This window comes from Phytophthora parasitica (assembly GCF_000247585.1).
Source record: "Phytophthora parasitica INRA-310 unplaced genomic scaffold supercont2.90, whole genome shotgun sequence".
Lineage (NCBI taxonomy): Eukaryota > Oomycota > Peronosporomycetes > Peronosporales > Peronosporaceae > Phytophthora > Phytophthora nicotianae.
Genome location: NW_008649076.1, coordinates 9,050 through 29,995, shown reverse-complemented (window position 1 = coordinate 29,995; position 20,946 = coordinate 9,050). Strand labels below are relative to the sequence as shown.

Here is a 20,946-nt window from a genome sequence, read left to right as displayed (position 1 = left end):
GTCGAACTGCTCTGTCGTAAGGCGAAATGAGGACTGTCCTACAGCTTTGGGGTGTTCGGATCAGCGCTTTGCAAGACGGTTTGGGTTTTGGCGGTGGCGACCAGACTTTACGGATCTCGGGTGGCGATCGGCTCTTCGCCGATGCTTTTACCATTGCGCCGCCTCTTCTCTGAATGCGGATGGCGGTGCTGGTCGAATCAACAGCGTGCGATCGCGCGCCGTTTCCAGATGGAGGACAACAAGAGCAAATTGTTCAACAAGTGGGTAACTCGCTGCTGGCTGCACCATCAGAATGGCAAGTGAAGTTGGTGATAGATCGTGACTGCAAGGGGCTCGATTTCTGAAATGGTAGCGGCGAAGTGCCGATGGCAGGATGTCCACTGCGCTCTATACATTTTTGCAACGAGATTGGAAGTGCCCATGCTCACCAGACCATCTAATGCATTTAAAACCAGTCTCCACTACATGTAGAGACCACGGTCAGTCCGTGTGCGGCAACAAAGCATTCTCACCCACCCATGCGCAGCACCAAACTTGTGCCACCAAGCCGTGCGATAGCTACTGTGCGTGGCCGTCGTTCAGACAATATGGTCGGTGAGCGACTTTCGCATAAGCGTTTCTATTTTCTGGCATGTTCTTGCTATCGCTGCCTTGGCTTGGTTGCTTCACTGTCAGAAGCAAGCAGCCAAGCTATCACGTTACCTTATCAGGACGGCGGCACTCGCTCGAATACAAGTGTGAACACGCGCTATTGGTAAACACGCGGTAGAAGTCGATGGCATGATACCAGTAACCCAACACGATTCGTAGTCTGTCAGACTGTGCATGTACGTGTATTGCCACCGACAAGGTATAAATCACCACAACTGAAATCCATTTTGCTAGCACGACTTCGCCAAGGACAAGATCGATAGTTCGTGCATGAATTCAAGTAGCTGAGACCAGGCTCCACTTGATCTTGTGCAAAATGGGTATAATTGTGTAGCCCTTTTGTGTGGATAAAAAACCATTTCTTAGAAGAGCTGAAAATCAATTTGTCTGCTAAACTAATGTCTACTGAAAACTTGATTTCAGTAAGGGATACAATCTGAATCCAGCTCAGATTCTTAATTTTAGAGCAGTTCCTCGCTTTTGTACTCAAATGTCTCAGATAAATCTGATCTACAAAAAAATGGAACCGATAACTCTGCTTTGGCTGTAACCCACACTTACCGCACTTGCCAATTCCCCACCAACAAAACCAACAAGACCTCGTTCTCGTATCAAATGTTGAATATGCTGCAGCAGCCCAAGGATCTGTTCCACACCGTGCGCGAGACGCTCTTCGTGCGCTTCGTGTTCGCCATCCTCACGCCTTTCATCTTCGTGCTCGGGACGCTGCTACGCTCGCACTACCGCAAGGTCAACGGAGAACGCACCCCAGGTCTCACCCGCTACCGGCAATAGAACCAAGTTGGTTACCAGCAACCAGCAACACGTAGACTCCTAGGACACACAATTAATATAATCTAGCTATTCACCGTCAGTGCAGCAGTTTCACTAAACGTTGGTGCAGCACAGTCGTTTTTACCATTTATAGTGGTGACATTGATCCGTGATGGGGTCCTCACGCGCTCTGTGGGTTCTACTTGCAACTGCAATATGGTTGAACGCTATTGCAGTCGTGCTAGCCGAAGGAGAGGAGCCCGCGCACCCTGTCTGCCGCTTCATTGCCAAGGACTCGCTGTCGTTTTGCTTCATGGTGGATTACATGGCGGTGGTTGACACCGACGACCCCACCGGGACTAAATTCGACAGCAAGGCCGAATTTTACTACCGCAACGTGGACATTGTGCTCCAACGCTTCGGTTGCCACGCCAAGTACAGCGTCTACGGATGCGACGACTGTCGCGAGGCGTACAAGTACTGGATTTGCAGTATTAAGTTCCAGAAGTGCGGCTCGCAGACTGTCACGACAGATAGAGGCGCTACGAAGCTGGTCTACTCGACAGACATGTGTGACTACTCCACCACAGCAACAGCAACCTCAACGGCAGCGAGTACTACTAAAAGCACGAAAACGACTGCTTCTGCTTGTGTTGAAGGCTCATCCGGGCGTTATCGCACTTGCTTATCCATTTGCGAAGATGTCGTGAGGAAATGCCCCTACGTGCTCAATTTCCAGTGCCCGACGGTAAGATATTGTAGCAATACAGCTGTGGGCTCGTATTCATCGCCGCTATGTCTTGGCAGACCGAGACGCCATTCTTCTCAGCCGATATTGCTACTTGCAACAGGCTGGATCGAGTCACCAACCCGGATCGTCCAAGTCGCCCATGGCCAGGAACTTTTGCCGACGCGTAAGATAATCATGCAGCCTGTCATTTTGAAGAGAACATCATATCGAGACACGGAACAATGTGGGTTATCGTTATAAACCTTGTTGGCGCTGGGGGGCTCGTTCATAGGTTTCCATTTCAAGGTAAAGGGAGAATAGTACATGCAATGACTGCACATATTTGTCTCCATACACTGGGATATCCAACACTCCGCAGACGATCTTCGCCAACTCCTTCAAATTCACATCAAGTTCGAATAATCCAGGTATTGCACCGCCCCTGGCTGCTAGGAAATCCTCGAATTCTTCCGGCCACAGCTCCATTAACCGAGATACCGGCGGCATGGGCTGCTTGTAGCTCACTTGTGCCAAAGGTTTGGTCCGTTGAATCTTTTCGACGCTGGTGATCCACTGATCGATCTCTTGCGGACGATGAGATGCGTTCTCGATACTTCGCACCACGTCGCTTCTACTTCGAAGTTTGTTCTTGTTAGCCATGCTCATTTGCATCAGAAGCTCCAGTTCAGCTACATTGGTCTGTCCTGACGATTCTCGAAGCACATCGACGCCAATATTACCCTCTTTGCCGTCTGGCCTTGGGATCTGACCAAACATACTAGGAGATTAGCGGGGTAATATTCATTGTACAATATATAAGCGTCACTAACCAGGATTCCATCGAACGGTAAACCCACAGAGGGAGTGAATTCAGGAAGGAACGGCTCCAACCGCGTTTCAATCTCGATATCTTCTGGTGTGTAGGCATCTGTCAGCTATCCAGAAAACACGCATATTTACAGTAAGTATCACATGACGTAGGTCTAGTACGAGAGCTAGCGAGATCTCACATCAGCCACCCGAGCAATGCTGTAAATAGGCCACTCACGCTGAAAAGCTCCTCCAGTTCTCGAGGCACTTCCACTTTATACTTCTCATGTTCGTCAGGCCTTGATTTCACACTCTTGCTGGTAATATCTGGTCGTGGTGAAGGTGGGTTGGTCGAAGGAGGGACATCGGCACTTGCAGTGCCTTCGAACTGCTGGAAAAAGTCGTTCGGCACGACATCTCGATACTTCTCGAGATCCTTTGCAGCCGTCTTTGGTCGACCAAACGCAGATCTTTCCATCTCAAGCTGAAACATGTGAGTTTTTCTTTCGTTGCCGTCGTCACTCTCCTCATCTTCCGAAGAGCTTGAGGCATGAAATTCAGCTGCACGCGATTGTTCCACATCTTTGACTTCGTACTCATCTTCGTCTTCACCAAACTTCTCGGCATATTTCAAATCTGATCGGTTTGTAGTTAATCTGGTGTTGATCAGGGTGGCTCCAAAATCTGCTGCAGTGACGCCTGCTGTTTGTAGTTTCTTCACAGAAAAAAAAATTTCAGTGAGCCTTTCAGTTGGCGTACGAGCATGAAAGTACAATTACTCGATAAACCGAACTCACTTGTGCAATTGGACTCCCAGGGATTTCAGGCGGTTCATCCGAATCCTCATCCGAGTCCTCCTCTCGACCAAACCCACCCATCGAATCCTCACCATTGCGATACCCCAATCGGTCTACAAAGTCGTTCTCGCTGCTGCTATCACTGCTCACATCCACATCACTATCCCCACTACTACTCGAGTGATCACGTGCTGGAGAAAATTAAAAATGCTCAGCTATAACCTCATTCTCAATGACAAGCAAGCAAACACGTACATCGATTCAAAGGTGAGGACGAAGCGGTGTCCACGCTGACAGCGCACCACAGCCAGCCGGTGTTATCAATAAAAAATCCACTTTTGGAGTAGCGCAATATCAAGTAGTATTCATTACCCACACACCTCACTTGCATATTGTCATCCAGATCGTGCACCTCGTCCATACTCTGCTAGCACAGATCTCCATCATTTCCAATCTACTGCTGCAACTCAATCCAACCAACACCCGCATTACCTCATCTTCCAGCAGGACCTTCTCCTGCAACATAATCCCAGTTAGATCCTCTTTGTCCTCTCTACCTTCATACATGTACTCACCTCGTCCGAGTCGCTCATGCTGAATGCTGGATCTTGAAAAGACGCTATCATTTTAAAGTCACACACCCGCAACATATTAAACCAGCAACATAACATTACCGCAACTTATCCACCACAAGCGTCCTAACCTGTCATTCCCGATACAAGTCACTATGGCCGAGTTCCAGGCCATCATCCTGGCTGGCGGCCGCGGCATCCGCCTGTACCCACTAACCGAGGAGACGCCCAAGGCGCTACTCCCTGCCAATGGCAAACCGCTGCTCTGGTACCAGCTTCACCTTCTGGAAACCTCGGGCTTTACAGAGGTGCTGGTGCTCACAATTCCAGACCTCCTGGCCCCTATTCAGGACTATTTGACCCGCGAATTCGACGGCAAAATCCACGTGGAACTGTGCGAGGTGACGGATAACACGGAGACGGCCGACGCATTGCGAGAGGTGGCCGACAAGATCAAACGCGACTTCATCGTATTGGCTGGAGACCTGGTGACGGACGTGGTGCTGCACAATGTGGCGGATTTCCACCGTATCAACGACGCCAGCGTCACGATGCTGCTGCGTCAAGAGGCACCTGTCAGCAAGGCGAAAGGAGAGAAACCGCGTCGCGATAAGGACATGACGGACTGCATTGCGCTCGTCGAGGGCCAGCGGGACGAGGAGAACCGTGTCGTGTTGGTCTCCCAAGCTGTGCACATGAACGAGGACCTGTACGTGCCCAAGAGTCTGCTCAAGCGTCGCAGCAACTTCGTGCTGCATACGGATCTGTACGACGGTCACTTTTACTTCTTCTCGCACTGGGTGCTGGATCTGCTGCAGGAGAAGAAGTACATTGCCAGTATCAAGGCCGACTTGATCCCCCATCTCGTGCGTCGACAATTCCGTGGAAAGGAGGCTCTGCCCGAGAGCGTGAGGAGCAAAGCCACTAGTAAACAGGAGCTCGCAGCTTCGCTTTCGCTGTCCGAGGAGAAGCACGACCCCGAGGATCTCGTACGCTGCTTCGCCTATGTGCTGCCGTCGAACGCCTACTGCGAACGAGCGGACACCATCCCGGCGTACCGAGCTATGGACGAGGAGGTCGGTTCTCGACTTCGCATTAAGCGGTCGGGGTCCGTCTCTAACTAGGTGTCTTATCTTCTGGCAGTGCAGCTTAGATGGAATGAGAAGGCCAGTAAGTAAATAAAGAGGCATTTGCTAGAAGACCCGAACGCATTGCAGTCATTACCTTAAACACTACTTAAAAAGCAAAAAAAAACAGCAAGCAAACGAGCACACGGGTCTTCGCGATCACGAAGAACATTCACTCGTCTCCATCAGCGCGAGGCTTGCCTCACTGTTGCACAGCACAGCAGCGATCCGTTGAAACTCCGTTCTCAATGCGCTAGCATCCAGTACCCGTCGATACTCACCACCCATTTCCGTCGCCATGCGCTCCAGCACGGGCAAATTCACGTGCCCGAAGCCCACAACGAAAGCCTTCAAGTCGTACTTTGCGTACGTAGCGTGAATGTGTTTGGCAAGCGTGATACCCAGATCGATATCCCATGGACGACCATCCGAGAAGAAAATGAGCACAGCCTTTAACTCCTGGAAATTGGTCCTCGATAAGACCTCATTGGCCGCACGCAAGCCTTGCTCGAAGCACGTCCCTCCTCCAGCGTACGGGATCCTTATCCCTACAGACTTCTTCAAAGGTTTCGCCTCGCAGTGAATGTGGCTCGTGTTATCAAAAGTGATAAACGAGACTAAATCATTGTCTCCTCCATCTTTAAGCCGGTTGATGGTAAACTCGCTCACTGCGTGCAGCAAATTCTGCCAGGGCTGCCCACTCATGGATCCGGAGCTGTCCAATACGAAAATGGTGTGAAATTTTCCTGAATCCACCGCATGTACGCACTCGAACTGGTGACCATCAATGTACGCGAAGCCATCATCACCTTCGGGTTTCACTTCGGGCAGATGCCATGCATCCAGTACACAATACGACGGCTGGTTGTCTCCTCCTTTGTGCTCTGGGGCATCGCACTGGAATGGACATTTCGCGAACAACGCGCGCTCAATCTCACTGCATGGGTCCTCCCATCCGATCGACGCCCAGAAGTTAGCGTGAAGAAGTTGATCCATCTCTTGATCCGGACGTGGGAATAAGCTATCCATGCAATGACGACGCTGATCCTCACTGGCATCCCCAGTGTACACGCACCTCGTCACACCTTCGCCTTCGCATGGCAAATAGTGCGTATGGCCACGTCCCATCTTGGTGCAAAACAGGTTACACATTTCGGCGATACCTCGCTCGCCCACTTGGTACTTGCGATCCTCGATATCAATATCGTTACCCTTTGCAATGAAATAAGTCTGCCTCATGTTGCCGTGAGAGGTAGCATGCAGATCCATGTGACCAAAGTGTTTGTTGCAGTAGTAACTACAAGACGGGCATCTCGCATCGCAGTAATGGGCCGTGCTCTGACCAAGGGATTCAGCAAGACAAGAATGGCCAACCCCGCCGTGATCCAGTTCACCGCTTGGTAGTACACAGGCACACTGCTTCTTACACCCATTCATCTCTTGGAAAATGTACTCGAATGAGCCACGTTCACCAGTGAATCTCCGAGACGACTTCTTCAAATGAACTTTCTGTTCACAAATGCCGTCCACTGTGCACATTTCTCCACAGGCATGACTCCCAGTACACATGTGCGTTTCTGAAGTATTGTCCACGACATTTCCACCCAATTCCACTCCACTTTCAATCGCAAATGCACGAGACTCCGCAGCTTGGCCGTGAAAATGGTTCGTTACTCCGCAATTGCGTTTGCATTCCTTCATCTTCCACGGATGGGTGCACTGTACTTCAGCACACTTGTGGATGGAGTGTTCTCGCTGAATGTCAAGTAAGCAAGTGGCACTGCAGTTGGCTGCAGAGCAGACAGCACCACACACATGAACCTGCACAGAGCAGTAATGATCTCCACTATGGTCCGCCAGTTTCGAGCAGATTTTATCACAGTTCGATGCTCGAGAGAAGACACAACGTTGCCCACAAGTGTGATCTCCTTTCTCACATTCACATTTCCCTTCATGACCAGCACAGCGAGAGCACGGAGGAATGTTAGTCTGACATTCGACATATTCACAGAGACCTCGACACTTGTGGTCGGTGGTGCAGCTGTGCTCGACCTCGGACGAGTGCGTCACCGAATGCATGCATCCAAGCTGGCAGTGTGCACACTGCGACATGTACGTGATCAGTTGGTCTACGTGACGTTGCTCGAGCTGCGTTCTCACCTCCGACAAATGGTCGCCCAAAGTACCGTGAAGCCAACGCGATACCTTAAGTTTTCGACGGCGTAGTACAAACGCTGCAAAGGCGTCGAAATCGCTCTGATCTTCCGTTGTCAGTCTTGAAATTTCGTACGTTTTGCCGCGTAAACTTAGGAAGTACCGGAAGAGCATATCAATCGTTTTCCCCACTGTCTTGGTGCTCTTATCCGTAAGCGAAGTGACATCAAATCCCATGTCAAGCTCCTCATCTTTAACAACATCCAACAGAATGGTATTGTTCAGTGCCGTCCACTTGGTCACGAAACCAGGAAATGTTTCACACATGTCTTCAAGCGAGATCACGAGTCTCTCTTGGGAACCCACTTTCAAAACCTCTTCTTTCAGATGGGAAGGAATGGTTTTATCTTTCACCAAAGGCAGCGAAACGTGACAACCAGTACGAAGAATCCCAGAGAGCTTCTGCTTTGTGTCTGCAACAACGAAATGCTGCGCGCTCTTGTCCATACTGGTCCAGTCTAAAATCGAGATTTTTGCCAGGACAATTCGCAGACAATCCAAGAAAGCTTTACCCGTGACAAACCCCATTGAGGATTCAGATACAATCGTCATCAACGATCTCGCAGCATCGTTTTTCCATGCAGTTATAATAGTCGATCGTACCAAATGGGGGAGAGAGTTGATCTCTAACTGGCCAGCATACATGTCCGTAAGAAAGTTCTGGTCTCGGTTGGCTTCAAAAATTGTGTTCAGCTTTGCCACAAGTTCATCAAAAACGCCTTGTTGGTCGTTCATGTTAACGTCCTTAACATTCATGAACAATTGTCCACGAAATAGACGCGGATCGTTCTTGATAAGCTGGACACCTTTCTGGAAACGAGAGAACAAACCGTCAATATCCTTATCAAATCGGCTCTCCATTCGAAAGACTGTGAATAACGACACCGATGCATTCAGCACTGATAAGAAGATATCTTCTTGCTCCGATCGTTCGAACGACCCCAGTCCCTCGAAATCCAGAACTACCAGTAGCACATCAGATACGAATCGTAAAGACATCCACGCTCCGTCAGTACAGCGTGAACCGGAGATCGCAAACGAAGTTCCTGCGAGGTGGTTCAAGAAGTAGCTCTTTCCTGTTGACTGCTTCCCCATTGACGTAACCACAACGCATCGTCCATTCCATGACTCTAGTAGTGGGGACAGTAAACCGAAGCGAATCGACTGAGCAATCTCCGACGCATCTGTCCCCGTTGAGTCATTTTCGCTGCTTAAACTCGTTCGACTGGCCTCATTACCAGTAGTAGCGTCATCTTCACCATCACGAAGTAACCGGAGCATATTGTCTTCAGCTCGGCAGATTTGTACAGGTACGAATGAAACAATTGCTACCAAAACGCGCCGAAGAGATGTCACTATCAGGCCAGTGGAGACGCTGGCCTGCTCAGAGCACCGACACTTAAGCTTCTTCGCCAGGTTTAACTGCGACAAAGGTTTGTTAAGCCGGCGCAAATCCAGCATCAGGTTGTTGAAATATTTCAAACAGGTATCGCCCATTCCAGCGCGATCTTCTTCTTTGGCACCTGCAGGAACTACTACCTCCAAGTCGAGAGAGAACGAAACATCCGGACTCACAGACTTGTCGATGAGACTTCGCACAGGAAACTTCTCAAAAACGTGGTAAAATACACGCAGCCAATGTTCAGTCGCAGTCTTTGATCGGCTTGTAAACGACAAGTCTTCGCCCCATTCCCAGATCTTTGGATGCGATATGCATCACTTCGTACAGTAACACTCAGCTGGGACGAGTAAATTGTGCCATTGCTCGTGTCGACCACGTATAGGACGTCGCCAATGCTACCAATGTCAAGCTTTGTCGATGGAATATTTATTCCGAAAATAGCTGTAGGTAGTGCTCGATGATCTTCATTGGAAATGCAGTTCACGAACAATCGTTTGCTCCCGTCCATACTGGTTCGTCCAACGACAAGCTCATCGGCAAAACTCATAAGACCGCCTACCCAGTTGGCGTCGCTGTTCTCCTTCTTGCAGTCCACTTTCTTCGAGGTTCGACGGGTTCGCACGTCAAAGGACTGAAAAGTTCGCTTCCATCGATTGCACATAGTGAGCGCTCTGTCAGTAGGATATCTACCAGAGGGCTGGCCAAGGTGAACGAGGCGTCCATGTCGATAGTTAGCGTCGCCTCGACACTTGTAAATGATTCGTTGAATCTGCAGAAGGCAACGCTACCCAGACGTCCAGTATTCACATTGAACAAGAAAGCAACGCGGCGATCATTCGCTCGAATTGAGCACAGAGAGCAGACACGCGGGAATGTTCGTACTTCTGATTGGAGGGCCTTCTCCTTCTTCTGTAGCGAAAATTGGATTCGGCGAACTATTGTGAGGTTTCCTTTCACGAGAACAGCAATGGCTAACCCCACTTTCACCGTTGCAATTTTGAGTAGTTTCGAGTCTGGTTCAAACTCCAGTGTTCCCATCAACGATATCTTAGCAGGACTGCTGTTACTCAGCTGGCGCATGCGTATCACCTTGGTCGGTTCTTTCTCGACCTCCTCGCTCCACACAACGTTGACCGCAGTGCCGTCCGAATTGCACATCAGTTTGCTGATCTTGATACTAAGCGATCCATCACTCGTTTTCAAATTCTCCCAAATGCGGTCAAAAGCTTTTTGCAAAATAATTTCTCTCTCTTGACCAAAACGAAACTCGGGATCAAATGTAGATTGCTGGATACGTTGTTCATGTTCTGGTGCTTCCATCCTCCACACGAACTGCCAGACCGCATCTTTCCAAATGTCTTCCAATCGGGGCTGTCGGTCATCCAAAGCGTCTTGTAAGTTGCTGCTGAACTGGCCATTGTTCCAAAATGCTCCCCAGGCATTTATAAAAGTTTGCACGAAACCCCAAACCCCTCCTCCACTTTCAGAGCCGAGTGGGTCGTCAACTAGAATCCTAAGTAGAGCGTCCTCAAATGCCTTACGATCGATCTTCAGTGCCTCATCCAGATCCTTCATGTGCGCTTGAACACGTTCAGGTAAATAAACCATCTTGTAGTCCAGGTAGTCCATGCTGCGAAATACATCACACTTCTCTGATTTCCGCAGGAAGCCCTCGTATTGTTTCTGGGCCTTATCCGTTCGTTTTGAGTTCGTTGGATTTCTAACCGTGAACAGCATGCGAGCGTTTCGAATAGCTTCTTCGTAGATATTCTCCGCATACTCGTAGGCTTCACGACTAAGTCGCTCTTTGGCGTCCTCCAGTCGCTTTTCGTGCTTTCGGCGTAACTTGCTTAGTTCATCGTCTGAGGACTGACCACACAACACAAGTAACTCGTCGCGTACATGTGTAGCCAACTGAACTCGCTTTGGTGGGAAATGAATCGCGAAATACTTTTGCTTCATTGTGATCCACTCTGCCAACTGAGGAATGAGCATTGATTCGTTATGTGGAACCATCTCGGTTGTTGATGGCGTCGCACGTTCGACTGCTACAGCCGAGAGCACCCCACCAACAAACCACGCAGTCTTGGCCCGCTCCAACCTTGGAATCGACACCTCTGTGACTTCACCGCAGGGTATAGCGTCCTTCTGCTCCACTTGCTTTTGAACTCGAAACGCAACTGAGCACGAGTTCCATCGCATGCTTGAGCTATCTGACATTGCATCCACGTCGCTCTTCACACGTCCGAAATCGTCTTGCGATAAGCAGCAGGTGATGTTGGAGCTAAGAGTGATTAGAAACCGAAGGACATACGCTGGGGTGTTTCGAATGGCCTCGGGTTCGAATAAGCTCGAGTCAAGCCACGCGAAAACGATCAACTGGCGGTGATCTCCACTGCGTTCAACACAGTACACACCTTGGTCTTCAATGGGCAATCCATCTTCACAGTCGGTACTCCAGAACCCCATTCGAGTAAGTTCATCCTTGATTTGGAGCTGCTTACCGAACAAGCAACCAATCTCCACTGCATCTTCACCTTTTTGCTCTTTCATGTTTCCAGCAACCAGCTTCCACGAATGAATCGGGCAAAGTCGACGTCGTAGTCACTGGAGTTGAACATACCGAACTCGAACTTGTGCTTGGACGTTTGGTCCTCGTCAGCCACCGTCATGCCCAACAAGCGACACAAACGTAGCACGTCCAGTTCATCCACCACCGCTTTAAGAACTTTCACATCACTTTGCATCTCGTGCTTCAACCGCAGCAGACGGAAGCATTTGTTGGACACCACAGTACTCTGCTTCAGTTTCTTGTGAGTCATGCTCTTCTTCAATCCACTTGGCGTCTTCAGGGCGAACTGAAGAATGAGCCGAGCAGAGCGTTGGATTCCCTACCGAGTGGCTGGTGCTTAAAGACTGTCGATGCCCGTTAGGGCGGACATCCATGATTCCAACGACGAAAAAGCAGAAAAACCCGTTAGGCCTTGGAATGTTGTTTCTCTATTCAAACCTGGTCGCATCCACGTCTCTGTTGCCGACAGTTAGAAGGAAGAGAAGCTCGAGCGCTTAACTGACGTGCCTTGTAGGATCTGCTCAATAGGCACGCGCTTCTGCTCCATGCTGTCGCGGTCTCGAACTGTCACGCACTTGTCCTCCAGAGTATCGAAGTCCACAGTCAAGCACATGGGTGTACCGATCTCGTCCTGGCGACGGTAACGGCGACCAATGCTGCCAGTCACATCGTAGTCGACACTAGCACTTGCACACAAGTCCTCGAACAGCTTCTGCGCCACATCCAACAGTGGCTCCTTCTTGGACAGCGGCAGCACCGCAAAACGGTACGGCGCGATGTCCGGGTGCAGACGCAGCACGGTGCGTTGGCGGCCGTTAACTTCTTCTTCATCGTAAGCATCCAGCAGCATAGAGAGCATGACACGTCCAGCACCAAGAGCAGGTTCAATGACATGCGGTAGGAACTCTTCCTTGGCCACAAGATCCTGGTATTTGAGGCTCTTTCCACTTGCATCCATGTGCTTCTTCAGGTCGTAGCTCGTGCGGTTGGCAATGCCCCACAGCTCACTCCAACCGAAGGGATACTTGAACTGAATGTCCGTTGTAGCCCGTGCATAGTGTGCCAGTTCCTCAGGTGCATGTTCGTGCTTTCGCAGGTTCTCTGGTTTGATGCCGTACTTGGTCAAGAACTCGTAACATTGGTCCACCCAGTAGAGATACCAGTCGTCCGACTCGTTCGGGTGCGTGAAGTACTGCAGCTCAAGCTGCTCGAACTCGCGTGTACGGAACAAGAAGTGGCCAGGTGAGATCTCGTTACGGAAGCTCTTGCCTACCTGGCCAATACCGAAGGGAAGTTTCTTCCTCATGGTGCTCTGCACGTTGGCAAAGTTGATGTAGGCGCCCTGTGCCGTCTCGGGGCGGAGATAGATCCAGTCGCACGTCTCGTCGGTCGCTCCCATATTGGTGCGGAAGAGCAGATTGAATGTTTTAGCTGGATGGAAGCTGTGGGTTTCGCCGCAATTGGGGCACGCGACGTCGTGCTCTTTGAGCAGATCGTCCATCTGAGTGAGGGACAATGTGGCGACGGCGTCGACCTCTTCTTGAGTCTTTAGCTTGGATTCGAGCAGTTGGTCCACGCGGACTCGAGAATTGCAGCTTGAGCAGACAGTCATGGGGTCTGTGAAGTTATCAACGTGGCCGGAAGCCGTCCAGACCGCCGAATTGAGCAGCACGGCGCTGTCGAGGCCCACGCAGTCGGGACGTTTCTGCACGAACTCGAACCACCAGCGGTCGATCACGTTCTTCTTCATGAGGACGCCTGGATCCAATTGCAGCGGTAGTTAGTTAGACACTATTTGGCACGGACGCATGGAAAGAGGAGACTGTACCAAGGGGCCCATAGTCGAAGCTGTTGGCCAGACCGCCGTAGAGCTCCGATCCGGGGAAGACGAAGCCGCGATGGCGACAGAGAGCCACTAGGCGGTCTTGCAGGTTGGTGGCCGGCTTTGTAGCGAACCCGCGGCGCGTGACACTCAACGCACTGCGGGTGGAACGATGCAGCATGGCGATCGATTGATACACTAGAGCGCGATTGGAGACCGTTGCTTGGAGCGACCTTCAAGCGACCGCGATTAAGCCATAATGCTAATCGCAAAGAAACGTGACACGGGTCCGCGTCGATGTATGGGATTTTATATTGAATATTAGAAAAATACTGAAACCAAGATGCGGGTCCCCGGAAAATATAGTCCAGAGAAATTTACATTTTTCGTTAAGTAATTTATGCTAAATAATAAAAGGTCACCCACTATTGCCTACCACTTATGGTGAGGAAGCAGAGGCTATTGCGGTTATTACTGAGCGAGAAGTTGGAGACAGTGGAAGCTTGGGCTGCTATATTGGAGGATGGTGGGGAATACGAGGTCACTATTGGTGCTGCGGTAGATGGCCAAGAGGGAGGAGGTCGTGCACCATTGATCCGTTCGATCAATGAGGTGGTGCCACATTTGCCGGGATACACAATGGTCTCTACGTCATTGAAGGCGCTGATGAGCTACGCCGTTGAGAAATATCCACGCCAAGTGAATCAGCTTGTGCAAGAATGGCTACGTGGTGGACACAGCGTTTACTTACGGAGGTGGGTAATCCGCGACTGGCTTAAGTGTAGGAGCCTGACTTCAGTGGATTCAGTTGAGTTGCTGCAGTGGAGACACGCATTGTTTGTGGCGACTATCAATGAGACGGCCAAGGCTTTAAAGTGGGCGCTCTTGGGATACCTCAATGCAGTCGATGAGGCTATTGGAGATCAATTTGAAGACGGTAAGGTGACAACCAGGACTCCAGATGCCGCGATGCCATCGATGAAAAGTGTCGAGGAGCTGCTGGGCTTTTACTTTTTGCACGCTGAGCAACTGGCGAGTTGCAGTCTCCTTTGCGCTGCTAAACTACATGCGTTAGCGGTACGGGATCAGAGAAGCTCAGTGAAGCTCGTAGAGGACGATGAGGTGCTGGTGAGACTGCGGTGGTCACTTATGCTGAAGCCAATGCTGTTCAAACCGCTACTACAACATGCCATCGCATTGAAAACTATGCCAGGCAAAGCTACGGCAAGCCAGTATTGGAGCAGCGAAGAGTTGGAACGCCTTGTGGGGCTGGTTGATATCACCGATCGGATGACGTTCTTGGATGAAATGCACGCTAGAAGAGACGAGTTAGAGTGTGCATTTAAGTCTGGCGTCGAACACATTTACAGCTCCACGTCGAAGGAGCGATCAGCTGTCGAAGCTGCTGTGGCAGAATACCTCGGCTCACTTTCAGACGAGAAGAGGCTTTTACTGGTCAAAGAGCTCGAACGAGACTTGGATGAGGCACCTCCTCACTTGTTCCCGTACGTCTTTATGTTCTTTGGATTGGTTCTCAGTGCGACGCTCTTGTTGCCAGACCAGGACCTAGTCGTAGAAGCAGTGAGTATCCTCTTCGCACTCCTCTATCGACGCACTCACGACGCTAATAGCTGCCTTGACGCTTTCAGTCTGTTGCTTCGTCTCCAAGTAGCCTCAAACGTTATCTGGCACGATAATGCGCTCTATCTTCAAGCCATTGAGTCCCTCTCGGAGCAAGCAACGCTACAAGTGGAGCCTAAACTCAAGTGGGTGGCCAGGATGGCGCTGCACCAACTCCTGTTCGAGTGCGACGTCCAGGTCCTCCAACATAACACACCCAATCTGTCCAAACTCCTTCCTCGGTGCACAATGCGCCTAGTGTCCATGCGGCTCGGCAACTAAAAAATCATTTTATTGTTTTTCTTCACGACGCTTTCCGCCTAGTTGCTGCCCTCCACAGGCTTGGACATGCCTCCTTTCGGGCCGTGAATTCTCTGACGCATGTCCATTTGGCCACGCTTGCACTCAAAGTAAGCTACACGGTATTCCTGTACAGTGAACACTTTAGTCTCTCATCCGTGTATCCTCTCCACTACTGCCCTCACCCTGCATTCGTGTGCGTACGCGCGGTCGTGCAGACACTGCTTGAGCGTTTTCGTGCCGTCGGCCATGCACTCTTGCTGCACCATGCAGTCCCGCAGAGCCTCCGCCATGTCACGACACGCTTTACCCATGACGATTTACGGCTAAACGCTTGTGCAGATTCACGTACCAGTATTTTGGTACAGCTGGTAATTCCGCGTATCTTCTTGAAAACATTTTGATGCCATTTCATAATTCGTCGCTAGATTGACACGATGCTTCCACGTGTCCGTGTGGCGCTGTTGCTCTTGAGTGCTCTGGCCGCCTGCGTGCTGGCCGATTATGGCCCGAGGGATGCGGTGACGATCCTTACGGACAAGAACTTTGAGAAGGAAGTGCTGCAGAGCCCCGACTACTGGCTCGTCGAGTTTTACGCTCCATGGTGGGATCTCTCCCAATGCTACAGCTGCAATGCTAAAAGCTGCAAGCCGTACAGTAGACAACTAACCGATGGATGCTAATCCATGCAGGTGCGGACACTGCAAGCAGTTGGAGCCGCAATACAAGGCTGCGGCTAAGAAGCTCAAAAAACATGTATGCATTCCAGGCTTTTGTGGAATTTGGAGTGCTTAATGTACTGACGAGTAACCTTTGAAATGTGGGTATGTGGGTTTGTACGCTTTGTCGGTTGTTGCTGTAGGCGCGTTTGGGAGTTGTGGACGCCACCGTGCACCAGCAGTTGGCGCACAAGTACCAGATCAAGGGCTACCCGACGATCAAGGAGTTCGGTGCCAAGAAGAAACGTCCGCAGGATTATCGTGGTGGACGCACCACTAGAGAGATTGTGCAGTATGTGAAGAACTCACCTGAAGCCAAGAAGCTCGGCATTAGTGGTGCTAACGTTGCCACACTGGAGTTCGCCAAGGTGCACGCGTTCTTGACCAAGGACCTGCCGTCGGCCATTTTCTTCGGTACTCCGAAGAAGGGTAAGAAGAGCTCCAAGGTGCCGGCGTGGCTGGGAAATGTGGCAGAGTCGTTTATGGAAGGTAAGAAGAAGAAGAAGACCCCCACAGTGCAACTGGCGTTCGTACCGGGATCGGATGACAAGATTGCCAGCCACTTCGGACTCACTGAGGACCAACTTCCGACCATTATCTACGTCTACCCGTCCAGCCAGAAGTACGTCGTGTCGGACGTGAGCAAGCTGAATGAAGCTACAGCCAAGAAATTTATTGGTGATGCATTGACGAACACGGAGGTGGCGGAGAAGGACGAGTCACTGCCTAGTGTCCCACTGTTCCCTTCTCCTGAATTGGCCAAGAAGAAACCTGTGCTCGCTCTGAGGGAGCTGGACGCAACGACAGCTCGTGAGTGCGCTGCTAAACGTGGGAAGATGTGCGTCGTGGTGGCCAAGGAGGACACGGAGCTGGTGCGCGCTCTGGCCAAGAAATACCGTCGCGATCCGTTCACTTTTCTGTCGAGCAAACCTGACGCTCAAGCTTTCCAGGCTCTGACCGACTTTGTGGGCGAGAAAGCTTCGGAGGTGATTGTCGTGAAGCCTGGCCGCAAGGTCAAGTACTCGGGTATGTACACATGTCTTTCGATGTTATAATGTGCTGTACTTATCGCTCTCTTGTCTGTGGTACTCCTCACCAGCTCTCAGTGGCACAAACGACGAAAACGCCATCTCGGAGCTCCTTGATAAGCTCATTGATGGCTCCAGTCCATTCTCGGTGCCAAGCGGACATCTAGAGGCTTTCGAAGCTGCACTAGCCGGGTCATCGGAGGCTACCAAGCACGAAGAACTGTAGGCTGCTCTGAGCTAGCGTGAGCGCTAACTGGAGCATGTGGGCTGAATACATCACTTTTCGATACCCGTCCCATTTGTGTCATAGCGCTTTCAACGGGTTTGCTGCATCCGACAGTTAGGTTGTGGAAAGGAGCAGAACGAGGTTCATTTTTGCTTTGGACAACTGAGGAGCAAGCATGACTCGCAGAAAAGCAAAACGCAGTGCCAATGTGCTGGACAAGTGCTTCCGTCTCCTGCGCTTGAAGCACGAGGTGCAAAATGACGCGAGAGTGATGAAAACCGTAGTTGACGAAGTGGACGTGCTACGTTTGTGCCATTCACTAGGCATGGCCGTGTCAGACGAGGGCAACAGAGCGTTAATGCACAAGTTCGAGCTCGGAATGTTCAGCCCCAGCAAATATGATACAGACTTTGTCCGATTTGTTCGTGAGAAGTTGGATATCGGAGGTGGGAGCTCTGCAGAAGAGCAAGAGCAGCTTGAGATTGGCTCGTTGTTTGGCAAGCAGGCGAAAGTGAAAACTGAACTGGTTCGCATGGGCTTCTGGAGCTGCGAGTGCGGGAATAATCTATCGCTTCAAGACCAAGGCGTTTACTGCACTGAACGGGACGGTGAACACGGAGATCGTCGGCAGTTTATCGCGTTTTTTTTTTTTTTTTTTTTTTGCGTGGCTTAGTGCCAGTCTCTTCGAAGCTGAAGTCATTCGAGAGACACTGGCCTACGTTCTTCGCTTCTTGATATCGCTGAGCTCCAATATAACGTGCTGTCTTTCACAACAAGATTATCAACGGATCGAGAATGAAGTTCACGCGGCGTGTGATGTCACTACGACGCAGTGGAATTCGTGCTCAGTGGCGTTCCGGGTTCAACGACAAGATGAACAGAGTGACAGTGTTCGCTGTTCGAAGCCTACGAAGACGTTGATTACTAGATCTGATCCGATCAAGAGCGTTGAGTTCATTGGTGGTGCTTTCCCTGCTATTGCCGTCGAAAGTGCAAAGGCATCAACGACGGAGTGGGTTACAGATAATTCCTACATGTCGTCTACCGAATTTGCGGATTGGGTTCTGGACAAACATCAACGATACGCGTTAGAGCTTCCACGTAAAGAACTACCGGAGAGTATACGAGTCTCTCTCCTCAACAAGTTCGACCACTTCCCGGATCTGCAGGATTTGGGCCGCAGAAGCGATGAACAGCTAGAAAAGCTAAGCACAGGATTACTGGAGACGTTTCCGAGATGACAAAAGAGCTTTACATCGAAATGGTTCGAGATGGTGCTCTTTGCGATAAAAAAAAAATCCTCGAAGGGCTGTGCAGATGGGGAAGGCCAAAACACGTTATCAAGACCTGCTGAAACGCTTGGACGAGCATGATGTGTTAAACGAGTTAAGCGACCAAACGGCCACAGCTCTGCGCATGCCGCAGCGATTCCAAGCCAGTATGAGTGCTCTACACGATGCGTATATCGAGAACAGTTCTCGTTTTGACGGTATACTGAACGAGATTATGAATGGCGCCCCCGTTGACGAAGACGGTAGTAGTCAAGTCGGGTGGTTGAAAGGTGCACAAGATGTTTTGCGGCGATGGTGGAGTCATGATGACCAATATAGTATCAGATTTCGACAGGCAATAGAGACTCGGCAGACCAGGTTGCAACGTCACTGGATGGATGCGGTCGAGAAGGCTGCGTCCAAGCTTGGAGATGCGATACTGGGCCAACGAGTTCTTCAGTCGACAGCCGATCGGGCAGCTCAGATGCAGCAGAACGTAGAAAACATGGTGAGTGAGGCGTTTAAAAGACTTCGAATGTACCTGGCGGACTCAAGTGATCAGAAACTGGAAGCGAAGATCAGTGCTATAAGGTGTATAGGATGTCAAGACGATTGTCCAGCAGTCAACATTAAGTGGAATAAACACGTGGAAAAGGAGCCAACCAGGCAAACTACCGGGTACCAGTTGACAAACGGTGACATTCGCACAAAAGTATTTCTTTTGGGAGTAATGGAATTTGAGCCGGTCTGTGAGCTTCTAAAACTAGAAGCTGTGAGAGCATGCATGATTGTTGCAGTTCTCGTAAGAAAGGAAGGTAAAACGGTGGTTATACGATATCAATTTCCAGCTCAAGTGGATTTGTTGGATGAAGTGGAGGCTGATCAGCTCGAAGTGCGTGTATTTCCAAAAGAGTGTTTGTTATGTTCTATCCGAGCGAAGGACCGGCGAATGGCTTTCACGTATGGAACAAATGGCGGCCGGCTTGGCACAGTGTTTCTGTATCGATTTGATGAATCATTCACGCACCTCGATGTAATGCGGGGTTTCGATATGGACACTATTTTTCGCTTGAGCTCTCCTCTCGTTGACATTTTGTTGACAGAGATCACTATGCGCTTTAGACGCAAATGGGGACCTCCAGTCGTTCGACACGCGCACTCGTCAAACCTCAAAGAAGATTTCGCTTCGTGGACATACCAGCAGTGAGGGCTGGGAGGATTGATGTGCTTCGCAGACGAGCTCGTACTTGGTCGTGCTGGAATAAATGGTGAAAAGCGTTTGTTGGTGGACTCCATTTCCAGTGAAGACCACCGCAAGTTACCGTCTGCAGCTATTGAAAACATTTCGATAAAAGGACTCGTAGCAGTTGGCTGTGTGGACGACGTGTTGTACGTGGTTGACCCTAGCGACCGCGCCATTTACGCGTCAAAATTGAGCGTTACAGTTCGTAGCGATGCCTATCGCATTCAGCGCTCTGGTCAAAGTAAAAGTCAAGATTATACACGACTAAACCAACAATCGGGCGATAATACGGCAGAACACTGGCTGCGCGTGATCTTTCACGTGTTTGAGAAGTTCCCAGCGCAAAGCTTCATTGACGCTGCAATCAATCCCAATTCCTCGTGCTCTCTTGATCTGGGGATCGTGGTCGATGATACCTCATACGATAACTCAGGGGTGAGGGATACAGGTTGCGGTGTGTTGCAGTTTTCTCAGCAGTGTGATGACCGATCTGAGACGGCTCAACAAGCCACTCTCAGATTTAGATTTGGCCAAAACTATAAATTTGACCACTATCCTCCAGACCAGATCTATTGGACAACTACTGACTGCTATCGTTTCATTCGTACCTGTACAAATCTGCCGAGCTGAAGACAATATGCTCCGGTTACTTCGTGATGGTGATCCGTGTGGCGCTGTTGCTCTTGAGTGCTCTGGCCGCCTGCGTGCTGGCCGATTATGGCCCGAGGGATGCGGTGACGATCCTTACGGACAAGAACTTTGAGAAGGAAGTGCTGCAGAGCCCCGACTACTGGCTCGTCGAGTTTTACGCTCCATGGTGGGATCTCTCCCAATGCTACAGCTGCAATGCTAAAAGCTGCAAGCCGTACAGTAGACAACTAACCGGTGGATGCTAATCCATGCAGGTGCGGACACTGCAAGCAGTTGGAGCCGCAATACAAGGCTGCGGCTAAGAAGCTCAAAAAACATGTACGCATTCCAGGCTTTTGTGGAATTTGGAGTGCTTAATGTACTGACGAGTAACCTTTGAAATGTGGGTATGTGGGTTTGTACGCTTTGTCGGTTGTT

General features: G+C 50.4%; 11 protein-coding genes across 11 annotated transcripts; 6 read left to right on the top strand and 5 right to left on the bottom strand.

The window, feature by feature from the left end:
* Positions 1-1,266: 1,266 nt before the first annotated feature.
* Positions 1,267-2,493, top strand: PPTG_24389 (hypothetical protein; the record flags this gene model as incomplete). Its single annotated transcript, XM_008916884.1, has 3 exons — positions 1,267-1,423; positions 1,662-2,173; positions 2,233-2,493. 3 exons carry the CDS (start codon positions 1,267-1,269, stop codon positions 2,341-2,343), a joined length of 780 nt encoding a protein of 259 aa, XP_008915132.1. The 3' UTR covers positions 2,344-2,493.
* Positions 2,411-3,843, bottom strand: PPTG_18660 (hypothetical protein; the record flags this gene model as incomplete). Its single annotated transcript, XM_008916832.1, has 4 exons — positions 2,411-2,920; positions 2,986-3,090; positions 3,204-3,680; positions 3,763-3,843. The coding sequence occupies 4 exons, from the start codon at positions 3,841-3,843 to the stop codon at positions 2,411-2,413; spliced, it is 1,173 nt and encodes a 390-aa protein (XP_008915080.1).
* Positions 3,844-4,583: 740 nt separating this feature from the next.
* Positions 4,584-5,458, top strand: PPTG_18659 (hypothetical protein; the record flags this gene model as incomplete). The annotated part of the gene is made up of 2 exons (XM_008916831.1): positions 4,584-4,602; positions 4,665-5,458. The coding sequence occupies 2 exons, from the start codon at positions 4,584-4,586 to the stop codon at positions 5,456-5,458; spliced, it is 813 nt and encodes a 270-aa protein (XP_008915079.1).
* A 60-nt stretch (positions 5,459-5,518) lies between these two features.
* On the bottom strand, positions 5,519-9,494 carry PPTG_24388 (hypothetical protein). Its single transcript, XM_008916883.1, has one exon. The coding sequence runs from the start codon at positions 9,170-9,172 to the stop codon at positions 5,621-5,623; it is 3,552 nt and encodes a 1,183-aa protein (XP_008915131.1). The 5' UTR covers positions 9,173-9,494; the 3' UTR covers positions 5,519-5,620.
* Positions 9,495-11,626: 2,132 nt separating this feature from the next.
* On the bottom strand, positions 11,627-11,899 carry PPTG_24387 (hypothetical protein; the record flags this gene model as incomplete). The annotated part of the gene is made up of 1 exon (XM_008916882.1): positions 11,627-11,899. The coding sequence occupies one exon, from the start codon at positions 11,897-11,899 to the stop codon at positions 11,627-11,629; it is 273 nt and encodes a 90-aa protein (XP_008915130.1).
* A 219-nt stretch (positions 11,900-12,118) lies between these two features.
* Positions 12,119-13,652, bottom strand: PPTG_18657 (glycine-tRNA ligase; the record flags this gene model as incomplete). The annotated part of the gene is made up of 2 exons (XM_008916830.1): positions 12,119-13,407; positions 13,478-13,652. The coding sequence occupies 2 exons, from the start codon at positions 13,650-13,652 to the stop codon at positions 12,119-12,121; spliced, it is 1,464 nt and encodes a 487-aa protein (XP_008915078.1).
* Positions 13,653-13,867: 215 nt separating this feature from the next.
* Positions 13,868-15,454, top strand: PPTG_18656 (hypothetical protein). Its single transcript, XM_008916829.1, has one exon. It carries the CDS (start codon positions 13,913-13,915, stop codon positions 15,371-15,373), a length of 1,461 nt encoding a protein of 486 aa, XP_008915077.1. The 5' UTR covers positions 13,868-13,912; the 3' UTR covers positions 15,374-15,454.
* Positions 15,412-15,705, bottom strand: PPTG_18655 (hypothetical protein; the record flags this gene model as incomplete). Its single annotated transcript, XM_008916828.1, has 2 exons — positions 15,412-15,519; positions 15,577-15,705. 2 exons carry the CDS (start codon positions 15,703-15,705, stop codon positions 15,412-15,414), a joined length of 237 nt encoding a protein of 78 aa, XP_008915076.1.
* Positions 15,706-15,828: 123 nt separating this feature from the next.
* Positions 15,829-17,364, top strand: PPTG_18654 (protein disulfide-isomerase domain; the record flags this gene model as incomplete). The annotated part of the gene is made up of 4 exons (XM_008916827.1): positions 15,829-15,995; positions 16,084-16,147; positions 16,254-17,136; positions 17,210-17,364. The coding sequence occupies 4 exons, from the start codon at positions 15,829-15,831 to the stop codon at positions 17,362-17,364; spliced, it is 1,269 nt and encodes a 422-aa protein (XP_008915075.1).
* A 175-nt stretch (positions 17,365-17,539) lies between these two features.
* PPTG_18653 (hypothetical protein) lies at positions 17,540-18,605 on the top strand (the record flags this gene model as incomplete). The annotated part of the gene is made up of 2 exons (XM_008916826.1): positions 17,540-17,994; positions 18,038-18,605. 2 exons carry the CDS (start codon positions 17,540-17,542, stop codon positions 18,603-18,605), a joined length of 1,023 nt encoding a protein of 340 aa, XP_008915074.1.
* Positions 18,606-18,681: 76 nt separating this feature from the next.
* Positions 18,682-20,886, top strand: PPTG_18652 (hypothetical protein; the record flags this gene model as incomplete). The annotated part of the gene is made up of 5 exons (XM_008916825.1): positions 18,682-19,668; positions 19,739-19,838; positions 19,871-20,313; positions 20,505-20,695; positions 20,784-20,886. 5 exons carry the CDS (start codon positions 18,682-18,684, stop codon positions 20,884-20,886), a joined length of 1,824 nt encoding a protein of 607 aa, XP_008915073.1.
* Positions 20,887-20,946: the final 60 nt, after the last annotated feature.

Coding starts and splice junctions, on each gene's coding strand:
- PPTG_18656 (XM_008916829.1), top strand. CDS start 13,913: ATGGTGAGGAAGCAGAGGCTATTGCGGTTATTACTGAGCGAGAAGTTG.
- PPTG_24388 (XM_008916883.1), bottom strand. CDS start 9,172: ATGGGCGATACCTGTTTGAAATATTTCAACAACCTGATGCTGGATTTG.